The 15,242-nt window shown below is 52.8% G+C and overlaps 3 protein-coding genes across 3 annotated transcripts; 2 read left to right on the forward strand and 1 right to left on the reverse strand.

The window, feature by feature from the left end:
• Positions 1-178: 178 nt before the first annotated feature.
• Positions 179-1,078, forward strand: BCR38DRAFT_397057 (thioredoxin-like protein). Its single transcript, XM_040857660.1, has 3 exons — positions 179-310; positions 373-699; positions 770-1,078. The coding sequence occupies exons 1-3, from the start codon at positions 302-304 to the stop codon at positions 851-853; spliced, it is 420 nt and encodes a 139-aa protein (XP_040712767.1). The 5' UTR covers positions 179-301; the 3' UTR covers positions 854-1,078.
• A 6,231-nt stretch (positions 1,079-7,309) lies between these two features.
• Positions 7,310-13,442, forward strand: BCR38DRAFT_476487 (uncharacterized protein; the record flags this gene model as incomplete). The annotated part of the gene is made up of 4 exons (XM_040863040.1): positions 7,310-7,939; positions 8,010-9,966; positions 10,034-11,111; positions 11,310-13,442. The coding sequence occupies exons 1-4, from the start codon at positions 7,615-7,617 to the stop codon at positions 13,440-13,442; spliced, it is 5,493 nt and encodes a 1,830-aa protein (XP_040712768.1). The 5' UTR covers positions 7,310-7,614.
• An 841-nt stretch (positions 13,443-14,283) lies between these two features.
• BCR38DRAFT_459608 (thioredoxin-like protein) lies at positions 14,284-14,744 on the reverse strand (the record flags this gene model as incomplete). The annotated part of the gene is made up of 3 exons (XM_040862308.1): positions 14,284-14,378; positions 14,468-14,574; positions 14,659-14,744. The coding sequence occupies 3 exons, from the start codon at positions 14,742-14,744 to the stop codon at positions 14,284-14,286; spliced, it is 288 nt and encodes a 95-aa protein (XP_040712769.1).
• Positions 14,745-15,242: the final 498 nt, after the last annotated feature.

Below are 15,242 nucleotides of genomic sequence, written 5' to 3' on the forward strand. Positions count from 1 at the left end.
AATGCATGCAGTTCATGAACGATCCCAAAAATTACTGGCATAACAACCGGGTGGGTCCCTGCAACTTCACAGTAGGTACGTACTTCAAAAGACAGGAGCAGTGCGGCTGCTCGCACAGACCAGCCTATACTAAGAGCTATTAGCTCCCGGACAGAGCTCCATCGAGCTACTCCAAAACGGAAAAAGCTGTTGCGCAACAAGCAACGACATCATCAGCCCTCGAGCTTTAAGCATCTTATCACCCTCGTTCTATCAAGTGCTCTGGAGCCCAACACCAAGTTTAGACCAAGCCTCATTCAAGATGTTTTTCGTAAGTCATATATTCAGCTGCGCATTCTCGTAGGGGTTTATAGCTCACTGTTGTAATCTCAGCACAAGACTAAAGACATCATCACCCTCTTCCACAAGGCAGGCTCTCCAGCTTCAGTCAGAGCTGTAGCTGTTCTCAAGCAGGCGTCGGCCAATGCCAGCCAATCTGCTACCGAGGATCAAGCCAGCGACCACTCTCACCAGACCCACGCCCAGCGATCTGAGTTCGATCTGAATGTCACGGAGGATCCCCCGACGACAGACCAGCTCCAAACCATCCTGGAATATGTTGGCCAGAACAAGATCAAGTCTGTAGTGTCAGGCGCGAATACGGTGACAGAGGCGTTGAAGACGTTCAAGGAGAGTCCAGACAGCTTCAAGCGCCCCGTGGTATGTACACTCAATTATTTCAAGTATAACCCCCTTTCGTCCCATTTCTGGAAGCTGACTAAGACCATAGGTTGTGGACTGGAATAACGGCAAAGCTGTTGCCACTGAGAGCGAATCCGAGATCCTCAAGATGGTGAACGAGCTCAGCAAATAATAAACCAAACCTGTTGTCCCTATTCCCTCCTATTGTGTATATTATTGACTTATGACCTCGATTTTGCCTTGCGATTGTCTCAGCTTCGATTGATGACGTTCACATGATCTAATATTGCTTTGAAGATTATTTATTTTTTTATGAAGGGAGATTTCTGACTTTCATCGATAACTTCTTCGAACAGCGTCAAATCATCAAACCGATTGCGGCATTCGATTCCTAACGACCGTTTACGTTGGACAGTGACCTCGCATCGCACGCGAAGCGAGGACGCAAGCGATGGCGGCGCCGATGGTGATCGACGGGGGACGGGCGGGACTCGAACAGAGTTTTCACCACCCCCACGCCAACGAAAGTGCCCACGCACCGAACGTGGAGCGCACCAGCAGAAAGAACGCAGAGAGGGAAGGGATCGGAAGAGAACTACAAAAGGTAGAACAAGAGATTGCCGACTTGGTCCCACGTGAGAAGATTGAGGTCATGGGGGGTTTGATGGAGCGTTGGCTGGGGTTGAAACTAGCCGGCAGGACGCTGGAGGAGGGGGGCGACAGACCCGCCACACATGCCGACGTACTGGCAGTGACTCTGGCCCTTGCCGAAATTCCTGCGGCGATCCAGACGATGGTTGAGAAGACCATGCAGGATACGGTGAAGAACGTGGCCTTGCCTACAACTCGATCCTGGGCCTCAATCGCCTCAGGATCGGCCCAGGGACGGGGACCCGGTGAAGCCCCAGTGTGGCAGCAGCGGGTTGTAGTGCCCCAGCGAAGGGAGAGAGAGGTAGTGATCCGGGGGACAGAGGACCCTAATATGAAGAACAGATCGGCGGCTGAGGTCGTAAAAGCGGTGAACAGTGCACGCGGCAGCACCGATGCAGTGGCGGCCCGCAGGCTGCGCAGTGGCGATACCGTAGTGACGTTTAAGCAGTCGGCCTCAGCGGCGACCACGGACAGCAGGTGGGTGCGTAGTGCCTTCGGCGATAAGGCACTTCTCAACCGCAGAGAAGTTGCAGTGATCGCGAAGGGGCTGCCTGCGAAACGGCTGCGAGAGGTCCACGACGAGAGCCAGCTACTTAAAGACCTGAAGCGGGACAATACAAAGCACCTCTCTAAGGCTAAAAGAAACCTCCCCCGGGCGCCGCAAGCACCGTATGCGGCCCTGATACTACACGTGGATAGCGTGGAGGCGGCGATGGAACTATGCTCCGAAGGGCTTATTTGGGAGGCCCAGATATTCGATTGCGAGCCGTACGACGGCAATCTTCGGGTTCGGCAGTGCTACCAGTGCTACGAATACGGCCATATCGCGAAACACTGCAAGAAGACGGCGCGTTGCGGCGTCTGCGCTGCAACGGCACACCCAGGGGGTGAAAAAGACTGCCCCGAGAAGGCACCTAGCGGCAAAAAACGTTGTGTGAACTGCAAAGGGAAGCACACGGCGTGGGACAGGGACTGCCCTACGGCAGAACAGCAGCGGCTACGCGTACGTGAGGCGTACGCTCACCGCCCCCGACAATTTGAGGTCCGCAGCTACTCGGACGGGTTATCTAGTGAGGGCAGGCTCACACCACCTAGCTCATTGACCAGCGACGGGTTTACAGTTGTACGACCCCGGGGCCGCCCCCTGGGCGGATCGCGAGTGGAGCAGGAGCGAACCGAACGGTCTGCGTCAGCAATGCGTAGCTTCCTCACTAAGGGACGTACGAACGAAGATATACCATCGACAGCTTAATGGTAGTCTCTATTCTCTACTGGAATATCGCAGATTCAAAGGCGAACGCAACGCTAGCGCTGGATAAGGGGGGTGACTATGATATAATAGCGGTTCAAGAGCCATGGATCAACCGGCAGACGAAGGCGATTTATTGCCCGAAGTCGTCCAGGTACGAAGTAGTGTACAGCAGCGGCAGAGCTGCGCTATACGTCCATAAACGATACGACGTGGCTACGTTGCGACCCCGTACCGGGATGGACTGGAGCAGTATTACGTTCGGGGCAGGCCCGGACGCCCTTACAATCTGGTCTATCTATTCACCAAGCCAGACCGGGAGCCGCTGGGTCAGCCCGCTCCAAGACCTCCCTAATGGGGCGCCGGAGGGGACACAGGTCCTCGTAGGGGACTTCAATACACATCACCCGCTGTGGGACGTCCACGGACGGTCATCACGGGGCAGCGACAACGTAGTGGAGTTTGCGCGACGCTGGCGATTAGAGCTCGTTACGCCGTTCGGGGAAATCACACGGCAAAGGCACAAACAACGAGACTCAACTATCGACCTAGCCTGGGTGACGAAAGGGGCTAGGATTGATTACGATGGGGACCCGGGCCTAGAGGGCTCAGACCACAGAGCGCAAGTGATTAGGGTAATATCCAACGGGGAAGCAGTCAAGGAGGGCCGCCGCAGTGTTGAAGGGTGGAACTGGGCGATGGCGGATAAGTGGCTCATCGTAGCCGAATCAAGCCAGAGATTTATGAATTATTTGCCGGTTGAGACGATAACGGAGTTGGACCAGGCTGTTGACTGGGTTATCCGGAACCTCCAAGAGATCGCCGACGTGGCGGTCCCGAGACGCACCGTTGGCCGAGGCGCTGGGGTCCCGTGGTGGTGCCCGCAGGTTAGCAAGGCTTGCGCTGAGACGAAGAGACGACGGCGGGACTACCTCCAGGCAAGGTCGCAGACCAACTGGGACGAATATACAAGAGCCGGCCAAAAACAACGGCTCGAAATCAGCGAAGCGCAGACGCGTAGCTGGCACGAGAAGCTCGAGGGGACGGCGAAGGATCACAAAAGCCTGTGGGCACTGCAGAGGTGGGCTAGGCTACGGAGCTGGGCCCCCCCTGAGGCCCACGGCTTGCCAGATCTCCGGAGGGACGCCGGCGACACGCTTACGGCACGTACACATGATGAGAAGGCAAAATTACTAGCTGAGAGGTTCTTCCCAGACCCGTATATAGATCTATCGGACCTCGATCGCGGCCTATTACAGACGAGACCAGAGCTGAACGTCCCTAGGGAGGTGACCACAATGGATATCGAGTCTATCATCAAAGGAACGGCTGCTCGGAAGGCTCCCGGCGACGACCTGATCCCCACTGGCCTGCTAAAGGCCTGCGGTGAACCCCTATGGGAGATCCTAGCGGATCTGGCAACAGCTAGCTTTAGGCTGGGGTACCACCCGGAGCGCTTCCGCTCAGCGAGGGTGGTTGTTATCCCTAAGCCTAATAAAACGACAGCTCAGAAGCAGACCCCTGGCGGCTGGCGCCCCATTGCCCTGCTTAGCACGGTAGGGAAGGTAATAGAGACGGCGATGAGCCAGCGTATCACCAAAGTAGCTGAGGCGGCCGGCCTACTACCAAACGGCCAAATGGGTAACCGCGCTGGGAGGTCCACCGAACTGGCAATACGTATAGTTGAGGACGTGGTCTATACGGCGTGGAGACGCGGGGGCATCGCCTCGCTGCTACAGCTAGACATCAAGGGGGCATTCGATACGGTCAATTACAGACGGCTGATTTCCATATTAGCCCGGAAAGGCTACCCGGAGTGGGTTCAGGAGTGGGTACGCAGCTTCGTGGAGGATAGGACGGTACGCCTCCGGTTCGATGGCAAGGAGTCAGAGCCAATCCCCCTACGAGCTGGCGTCCCCCAGGGGTCACCGCTATCCCCGATACTGTTTATATTATACATTTCAACGCTGTACGAGGAGCTAGCGGAGCAGCACCCACTACTTTTAGTAGTCGGGTTCGCGGACGACACGAACCTGCTAAGCGTCGGCACCGATCCAGACACGACCTGCCGCCGGTTGGAGAGCGCATGGGCTACGTGTCAGCGGTGGGCAGTGAGGCACGGGATGGAGTTCGCTCCTGACAAGAGTGAGCTAATGCACTTTACTAGGGCCCGAGAGCCCTTGCCGCAAAGTATTCGCCTTGGGGACGCCACAGTGTCGCCGGTAGTCTCAGCCAGGTTCCTAGGAGTCTGGTTCGACCGCAAACTGACGTGGCACGCCCATGTTGAGCGTGTTAAAACAAAAATGGCAACTCAAAAGCTAGCCCTGACAAAGCTAGTCAATATGTCGTGGGGCTGCGATCTTATACGGGCGAGGCTGTTATATACGGTGGTTATCCGTAGCGCGATTGCCTTCGGGGCGACTGCGTGGCATACTATAAGTGAGGAACCGGCAGGGCCAGCTAAGAGCCTGATGGGGATACAGAACGAGTGCCTCCGGGTAGTCTGTGGTGCCCACAAAGCGACGCCGGTTCGCCACCTGGAAGCAGAAGCAGCAATCCCGCCACTAGACCTCTATCTTAGTGCCCGGGCTGCTAAGTTTGAAGAACGGCTACGGCTTAGCGGGAAGAGAAATCTGCTTCGCAGCGCGAGCGCTAAAGCGTCACATATACTCCGGCAGGATAGGCCGGCGAAGAGGAAGCAGGCGTCGCAGCTACTCCGACCGGCAGGGTACACTATGGAGAAGGAGGCCCGGGGCTCCGAGTGGATGAGTGAGGAAAAGGAGGTCCCGGCTGCCCTCCTCGACCACTGGAGGAAGAGATGGCTCACCGGAGCAGAGCATCACGATCGCCAGCGACGCGCTATCGCTGAGGAACCGGAGGGCCCTTCGATGCAGATACCGAAAGGGGGCAAGTATTTCGGCCTGAAGCGACTGGAGGCGTCTACGCTGTGCCAGATCAGGACGGAAAAAATAGGACTAGCAGCCTTCTTATTCAAGACAGGGGCTTTTGGCGTGTACTCGCCGCTATGCCGCTGTGGCGATGCCCCTGAGACGGCAGAGCACGTAATCCTCTTTTGCGGGCTGTTGGAAGGACCGAGGGAACGATTACGGGCCGCCATCGCACCACGGCCACTATACTCTCGCAGAGACCTCGCAACGGCAACAGGAGAACCAGTAGTTAGTGGGACTATTGTAAGATGGCTGCTAGGGACGGGTCGGACAGCTTCAAGGCCCAGATAGCATCGATCTTCTCAGGGGGGACTTTGTTGGTAGGTTGAGAACCAACGTAGTATGGTAGTGAACGCAACGCAGTCGCCAATAGGGCGAACCGACGACGCAGCGTATGTATTTAGTCCAGCCATTAGGGCACGGTTTGACATACGGGAGTACTAGTAGAGGTACCGGGGGCTTCGAGCCTACGGCGTATTTAATAATAATATTGCTTTAGAAAATGAACAGGTGCCTCATCAACTACGGTCCAGCTTGCTTCTGTGTTGTGTTCTATTTCAGATGACAGGATTCATCTTCTAGCATTATTATCTGTGAGTTCTCGAGTATTGCTCTTCGCAATATTGTTTCAGTTCTTAGCCATCCTTGAATTAAATATTCTTACATGGGCTGGTTACATAACAACTCCGAAGCGATATGTCTTTACTCGACAAAGGTCTCCGTTTGAAACACTCGCTTCTGTTCATTAGCCACGAAGCAAGAGTTCAGGATAATGCATACTCTTTGAGACGTATTTCTTTCAATTGACTAGTCTCATCAGAAACATTCGAGAAGTCGAGCATAGCGTATGAATAATGGCGTTCTGTTTCGAGTATGATTTGGTCGAGGGGATCCTAATTTGGTGGCAGGTTGCCGAAGGAATTCATCACTGCAAGGCTGCACCTACTTCAGATCGAAAACAAGTGATGTGTGGAGATATGAATTGGCAGCCTGGGTTGAAAGGATACCAATAAACAAGTCCATGTTCAGATCTGAGTGTTTATGTTCTGCTGGTCAGTTATCACATATGCCGTTCCTGATCTTTCCTGCATACCAATAGCAACTATGAACCTCTTCTGCACAACAGAAACCAAACTGGTAAATCGTCGAGAACTGACAGCCAACCTCAATCTTTATACCTCACCATTTGGGTTGGTTCTTCGTTTACTTTCTGCAACGAAGTTTTCTATACAGTGTTGTTGTGATCTTCATCGCATCAACAGTGACTTCACAACATCAACATTTTGATTTCACAACATCACTACAGGAGAATTCCGCCATTAACTCCTATATATATTTTCTCAGTGTTATTGCACCCTCAGTCTTGCGTAGGTTGATTGCTTGATTTAACTGACCTCATCTCTGCGGGAAAGTTCGCCATTGCCGTCCACCACGGCTTTTCCTACTGCATGTACTGCACCCGAGCACGTCGATTCCTCATTTTTCTCGACTTAATTTCCCAACCTTGATAGGAGATTCGGTCATTGCCATTTCATCGCATCCTTGATCTGAAGTAAGTTGAATCCTTGATTCTTGGCCTATGGTTCTCGACTTAACACCTTGAAAGGGAGCTGCAGCGTGATCACACCAGTGATTGCAAGCACGTTAATGCCTTAGATTGTCTGGACATCAACAAGACCTGCAGAAAATCTCGACGTTGCCTCAATTTGCCAGAAACCTGAGGTACCAACGAAAGTTGCAATTTAGAAGTACATCGCCCGCCTCTTCACACCACCCTAATCACTTCCGTCCCTCTCCTTACCTCCAACTCCAACCCCATCACAACTTCACTTGAGCATCACACCATTACAACGCAGGTGAAGTAGAACAAGCTTTTGATCTTGTTCATCCATTTGCATCGCGTTTGCACTTTTTTGCTCTCTGCGTTGGTTTACGGCATCACGACTTAGGTCAATTGCATTTCACCCGACTTCACCTCACCCCAAACTCGTCCTTACCTTCCCGATCCTACACACATCTCGTTGTGCAATACAACTTGGACTCCTCCTACCATTGCAACGCGTCACAACGCCATAGCTTGCCACGATGTCTTCAATTTCTTCTCCCGAGTCATCGTATGCCCAGGCTGGCCCGCCTCGATCGCTTGCTATTGATGCCAAACACTATCTCGATGGGGAGCCTCCGATGGGATTCTTTCTCAATGCTCCTAGTAATGCTCACGCAATGTTCTCGACCAAACGAGGCAAACAGCAAAAGAAAAACCTGACTGATATCGTTGCCCCTCGCGTGATCTACCCTTGGTCAGCCAGACAGATCGACGAGGTTGCCCACGACATTCTGGCTTGCAACCGTGAATTCCTCAAATACCTCTACCGTCGTCAGCCGGTCTGTTACTTTGATCTTTACAACTGTAAGTCAAACCGCCTACCTCATGCCTATTCCATTGTGTCGAAGTTATTTACTAACACATTAGTTAATAGATTGGGATACCTATGAGCTGTGGCACATGGGTGTCCAGAACTGCTGGAATGTTCTGAACCATCTACATTTCCTTGCACAGCAAGAAACTCCCGTTCTCATCAAGAAAATTCGTGGCTTTCTCGAAGAGTGGCTGGGTGACATGCTCAAGGACTCTGGTCTTCGCATTCGACTGTCCATCTGGGACTCTACCATTGGTAGTGATCCCCTGAATGACGTATTTGAGGGCGACGAGATTGCCGACTTGGACGGTTTGGACGCTTGGTGGACTCCTCTTGTCAACGAAGTCATTTTCAACGCTCACAAGCAGCTTCGAGAAGGCACCTATGTGCTTCCTGTTCCCACTACTGATGAACCCTCCACTCCTTCCAACCTTGAAGCTATAAAGGCCTCTGCTGATTTAGACACACCCACCTCTGTCGATGAGTCTGCGACTGACAACAAGGCCACCAATGGCATTGTAATTGTTGATGGAACTTGCACAACTGCCGCCAAAAGGCTGAGGGCCGATGCTGTTGCTGCTGCTGCTGCTACCGGTATTGAGGGTGTCGCTTCTACCACTACATCAGAGGCCATTAAGGAGCCGCAGGCATCCACAGATGCTGCCATTTCGTCTGGCACTGAGTCGGCTGGATCGATTGCTCGGATCGACAATCCAAAAGTAACCGATGAAGCAGAAATTAACAAACTCCGCCCGGTTTCCGCAGTCACGACTGCAGCCCCAAACCCAAACGGTACTTGGTCTGGCCTCGCTCCGCCGGCTCCCACCATTCGCATCTCAAGCGCCCCAACCATTGCAACATCTTTCGACAATGGTGAACCCTCCGATAAAAAGAACGAGAGCAACGCGGGAAATCAGAAGTCTGCAGATGGAGACTTCCTCATCCAACCCAAGGGACCTGACCCTGGCATTGAGATTTACAGTGACAACCCACCCGTGACAGACTACCGTGAGTGGGAAGGCTCACTAAATGATTATCGTTGCAACCCTGACTACTTCGCGCGTACCAGCCTCCAAGCTGGACCCATTGAGGCCAGAAAGATAGGTATGCCAATGGCCAAGCCCACTTTCGCTCGCCAACCTCCAACAGCGCCCAGAGCAGATCGCCTGGCCTTGCAGCGTGTGTCTTCGAACGAGTCGTCTTCTGGCTCCCCGGGTCCTCGAACGCACGTACCGGCCTACTATGAGAGCCGCAACCAGTTCAAGAAGGGTGGCGCAAATTACAAGAATATCTGCAACAACCACAAGTGGAATCGCAACGTTTCTGCTTTCGACCAAGTCGGCTTTCCGGCTCAACAATCGCATCGCTCTGCGAATGGGTTCAGTGGTCCTTACTACCCTTTGCAGGGGCAAGGCCAAGGCTTCGGCCAGCGCAAGCGCCAAGCTGAGCCTAATTATGACGGCAGTCGTCTTTCGCGACCGGACCGTCACGCCGATTTGCATGGTAGTGTCTGCCGACACGCCGCCGCGACCCAGAATGCACAGTCTGGTCTTTCTCAATCACGAAACCAGAATGCTAACGTTTCCAACCTTGCCAACGATGTGGCTCCTATAAGTGGCTCCGTAATGGGCCCCAAACCTGACTTTGTTACCAGTCCACCGTATGCTCCCAACCAGACCAGCAATGCAGGCCCTCGCTTCTCCTATGACGAAAACAACCGAAGTCGTCGGGACACAGACTCGTCTAGAAGCTCGCGAACCCCTCGGTTCTCCGACTGCAAGAATTATGCCAAGCATAAACATGGTGACGGGCCCAAAGGGCGACCCGAGCACCAAACCTACGTCGATTGCGCCTGCTTTAGATGCAAGAATTTGAATCGCAGCATCTGGGTTGGCTCCTTCGATGATCGATTCACGTCCATGCCTGAGGCCCGGAGCGCGCTGCTGCAACACTTCTCTCCCTATGGCCCAATTGAGGCCTACGAAGTCAAGTCTCAGGGTCGCGGCGCTCTGATCAGGTAATAAAAAACCCCTTTGATGCCCCTTCGTGCCTGTTGTTTCGTTTGCTAATAGGCGTATTTCTAGATTCCTTGAAGAGCGTTCCATCTGGGAAGCCATTAAGGCCAACAATGGCAAGCCTATTCCGGAGATATCGGATCACCCGGTCAGAGTTAATCCGCCTATTGGATCCATGCACTTCGTCCCCTTCCGCCCGTTTACGAAGGGTCAGCAAAATTCCCAAGGGCATCATCACCACTCGGATCATACCACTCCCAACGCTCATCAACCCCATGAAATGCCAACCTCGTTCCCGCCTGAGGGCAATGCCACATCACGAAATATCCAGGGACCTGTCTCACAATCACTTGCAACTATATTTGTGGATCCTGTTCGCGTGGACGATGTACTTGGCCATCGCGGCTTCCCCACGTTGTCCACTATTAGTGATGTGCCGACTCAAAGTGAAGAGTCTTCTACTGAAGGTCCTGGTCAGATGAAGCAAAATGCAGCGTCGCCACCTCCTGTTGAGAATGAGCAAGACCCGATGTCCGCAAACCCTGAGCAGAATGAGGAAGAGACCAACCCAAACCTTGTCGTCCCTACTCCAAATGACGATACCACAAAACCCTTTCCCAATGAGATGACAGGGCAAGATGCGGACGCGCATATCACTACTCTTCCCAGCGACGGCCGGCACAGGCCTGCTCACGACTCAACCTTGGTGCTCAAGAATACTGAGACATCAGTTGTCACCCCCAAGCGAAATGCAACTTCAAGCGAGAGGAGAAAGGGCTCGGATTCTAAGAGTTCAAGGTCAGATGAGCTTGTTCGCAAGATTGAGGAGGTCTGCGCCACTGCTTCTAGACAAAGCAGTCGTTCTGGGACCCCGACCCGTACAGAAAGGCGTACTCAAAAGAGCTACGCCTCTGCTACGCCTGCAGCGAAAACTGCTGCTTCAAGTGAGAAATCGCTTGATCAGGGTGAGGACTTATCTCCCCCAAGGAACGGGTTCGATCTGAAGAAGGAGATTGGCGGTGACATCGCCGATGGAACATGCACTGTCGTCCGTCGTCCGCACAAAGCCAAATACTTGCCTCTCACATCGGAGATCTGGGCTCAAAACACTTCCACGGATGATCATGGTCTTACATCAAACACTGTCGTAAGTTCTTCTGAGAATGCAGATGCCAGTGAGGCAGCTTCAACAGGTGTTGTCAATGAGGCTCAAAATGGCAAGAACAGGCGGAAGAGCCAGCGCAATGATGGCATGGCATCCTATGCGCAACCAACGGGCCAGACTCCTTTGCAGGAAACCCCTGCCGACTCAGAGATACTCAAGCAGCATGCGCCCGGTCCTTAGCAAGGAAAGAGCAAAGAAGGTTTCAGTACTTTGAACCCGGCGGGCCACGATCTCCACCATCAGGGTCTCTCAAGCAATGATCTGAGATCCAGTTCTGGTTCGCCGTCCAAGAAGCCATGTGAGAAAGGCCTCTACAGCCGCCAGAATCGAGCAGGTGACTACAATAGCCAGAATAACAGCAGCGTGATTCGGAAGCAACGTGGCTTCACCAACCGCAATGCATATGGAAATCAACAATCCGGGCCTCGAAGGAGCGTACCGCAGGAACCGTCATTCACGTACCATAACATGGACTTGCAGCCCCAGTTTACCAACCCTCCATCGAACACAAGCGCTGTCCCCATGAGCTGGAGCCCGCATACTCAACACTTGGGTCACCTTCAGGAGGATTACGACAATCGTGTTCGGATGATTCCATCATACTATGGCCCCGGCATGATGCCAATGTATATGGCGCCACTAGTGCCGATGGGTCACCAAGACGTTCCTGCAGTTGGCTTTCGAACGGCCAGTGCCCCAATCCAACAGAACAATGCCATGACTCCTGCCAACGTGAATAGCTCCCCAGTTCGCCAGAATGAAGTTTTGGCTCCTTCCGAGATGAGCAGGCCCCTTGTTCATAAGAGTAAGGCTATGCCTCCTTCGAGCGTGAATACCTCTCCGGTTCACACAAACGATGCTACGGCGCCTCACAGCACAAACAATTCAACCCCGGTTCATCCTTCAGCACTAGAAAAGGACGGTTGTCCTGAGCCATTCCCAACATACCGCGACCCCATCATGTATCCTCCAAGTCCAACGCCTAAAGGTCAATCCCACTCTGCTCAAGTTACTACTATGATTGGAGATGCCAAAGGCAAATCTGGTAATGTCGCTGACATGAAGACCAAACTGAATCCATGTGCTGCCGTCTTTGAATCGCCAACGCATCCAGCAAGGACAAAACAGCCAAGCAAGGGTGACGGACTCGCGGATGCCTGCAGCCAAGCAGCCTCGACGCCTTCCAAGGAGCAGGACAACAGAGCTATTTCTCATAACGCGGTGGGCGCCTCGTCGTTCATCCCGTTATTGCCACCCCCTCATGATGTCAGTGACACAAGCTCCCACACCTTGTCTGCGGATGAGCAAAGTGTCCATGAGAGGCAAGAAAAGAGTGGAGAGGTCAAGCATGATGTGGCCAAACAAGAGCCTCCCAAGCATGAACCGATTAAGCATAACGTACACCGACGTTCTCAGTCTGACATTACCCCTTCATCGACAGCAACGAGCTTTGGTGTGAACCAGTGCAACAAGGAGAAGGATGGCAAGAAACCTGCGAAGAAGAACAGAAACAATGGCCCCAGCAATAAGTCTTCTGGTGACGACACAACAGATGCCAACAGCGGCCCCAAGTTACGCAAGCCGAGCCGTAAGTACACATCACAGGCACAGAAACGAAGAGACAACGTCCCGAGCCATTTAGAGAACAAACATGACCAAACCCAGAGCCCCCAAGAACCGTCACCGAAGGTTGGTCGCCCGGATAATTACGACGAAGAATTTCCTGCTCTGGGATTCAAAGATGACGGTGCCCAGCCGGGACCGACAGAACCAGTAACTCGTTTCTTCCGAAAGCCCAATCGAGTCTCCACTGCCACAATGTCAAACTCGGCGATGTCCACAGAGGATGAGGTGCCTGGTGCTGCCAATCGAGAATCCTCGCCGACAAAGGTTGATGAGAAGCCCGGGGCAACTGAGAAGACCTCGTCTAGCGATGCTCCTGAAGCGGCTCAACCAGGCGCTTACATGCAGACGGACACTAACAACAAGCTTTCTGGCAAGCACAACCGTAACAAATCGGCCTGCAAATCTCCGAAGAAGGGCAAGGGGAAGCAGACAGCTAAGAAGAGAGCGCATGATACACAAGCTGCAATTGCTTCCACCTTGGCTTCTACGGCTAGTGTCGTTGACAGCAGCAAAGGCAAGCTCTCCATGACAGATTTGTCTTCAAACAACCCTCAATCTGAGGCCCCTTCTTCCACCGCCCCCAGTCCTTCCAAGACAAAGAAGAACAAGAAGAAGTCTTCTGGCAATAACTCACAAGTCCTACTTTCCTCACAGGAACAACAGCACCTTGCTGAAAGTATAAGATAGCGACATTGAGCCCCGAATCTCCTTCAAGCGCTCCGACGGTGGACGAAAAGAAATGTCCAGCAAGGCCGACGGCCGCAAGGGAGGTTAGATACTCGTTGGTTGGATACCCCAGTGACCTGGTATGATCTCTTGGCTATAGAGCGTTTTCTGGAGAGGTTGATACCCACTCATTTGCATTCGCATTGCGATACTCAACTTGATCCACCTTGATGCATCGTTGTGTCATATGACACAATGGTGTATGTTTCTTTTGGTCCCCTCGTGAGTTGCCGAGTTGGCAGTGTGGGGGAAAAGCACAGGAACGTACTCTCTCAAAATTAAACCCTTCGCAGAAACGCCGACGTAGGCAGATGAAGTATAACTCTCTCACTATTTGCGCCCTCTCCCTGAGTTCCGACATTTTCGGTCGTAGACAGCAAAAACAAAGAAAATGATATGATCAGCGTCAGTCAACGTTCAGAACCTATGTGGTTTCTGTATATGGACAAGGCGCTCGGAGTTGGGTCTCTGGATCTCCATGGGGGAGAAAGAGATATTCCTTGTTACGTAGGAGTAGTCGCCACGAGGCAGGACAGGGCTCCCTTTACTCGGTAGCTGCATCAAAAGCCGTTGATACCCCATTTCCATCCCTGACATTGTGAATGTTCCCGCGACTTAGCCATGAGACTTTGCATGTTCCCCATACTTCTTGTATAGACTCCCAATCATGCTTTTGAAGAATGTATGTATTCACAAGTGATACAATCCATCGTACTGAACGCAGCCCCTAATCGTGAGCCTGCCTCTATTCCCGCCATTTGTTTTTTCTTTGCTGCACCCTTTTCCTCTTTTTGGGACCATATCATACAGCCTCCTCCTTAACGAGCGTTGTGACAGCGTCCTCGATCTGCTTATCCGACAACCCCTCCAAGCTCTGGCTCTTCTCCTTTCCGAGAGCTGTGTCCCAGTATGTTAGCAATCGAGCCGAATCGAAGCCCCAAAGGTGATAGCAGCAGGCTGCGGGAAAGGACAATGGATGGACGGACCGTATCGTGCATACACCCTGGGCAGGGTGCCAGCCGCTTCGCGCAGCATGATGGGGGTGTTGGGGTTGCTCTTCTTCATGGTCGGATATGCTCTCATCAGGAATGATCTGTACACATATAGGGACTCGTTAGCATGGTTTCCATTGATGTGAGAAGCTAGGGTGGCTCCTCCCCAGGAGACGTGGACTTGCCTCGTCGCAGCACTGTGCTCGCCCGTTTGGCAGAAGAGGAATCGGACCTCCTTGAGAGCCGTAGTGAATGCATATTTGCCCGACATGTTGGTTTGGTGTATGCTCCAACGGTCTCTTCAATTGCGCAGCGAACAAGCAGTAGCAGCAGTTCTGAATGCGACGTTGGGGATAGCTCCAAGGTACCTCTCGGGTATGTGTATTGTCAATAGCTTGACGTTGAGTGGATTGCATAAACGTTGGTCCAGTGCCCACATGCAGTGTTATGCATATATGGCGTAATTATGAAGCTCAGAGTCAATTAATTTTCACAAAATTTCTGGCACTGCTGCTCCAAGCTCAACCCCGATTATCTCCGTGGACAGGAGGACCCCAACTGACTGGCCTGCCAATATCGGACCTCCAACCCAATCCAATCCAATCCAATCCAATCCACTCGCGATTCTTGCTCACTGTCCTACTGCCCATCAGAGCCGGGTTAATTGTCGTCATCATCCCATTCCCGACGACGACCGTCTCGTCTTCCGCTTTCTCCGCGAGACTTCTTCCTCTCCACTCCATCAATCGGTCCGTGTGAAGAAAAAACC

This window comes from Pseudomassariella vexata, assembly GCF_002105095.1.
Source record: "Pseudomassariella vexata strain CBS 129021 chromosome Unknown BCR38scaffold_11, whole genome shotgun sequence".
Lineage (NCBI taxonomy): Eukaryota > Fungi > Ascomycota > Sordariomycetes > Amphisphaeriales > Pseudomassariaceae > Pseudomassariella > Pseudomassariella vexata.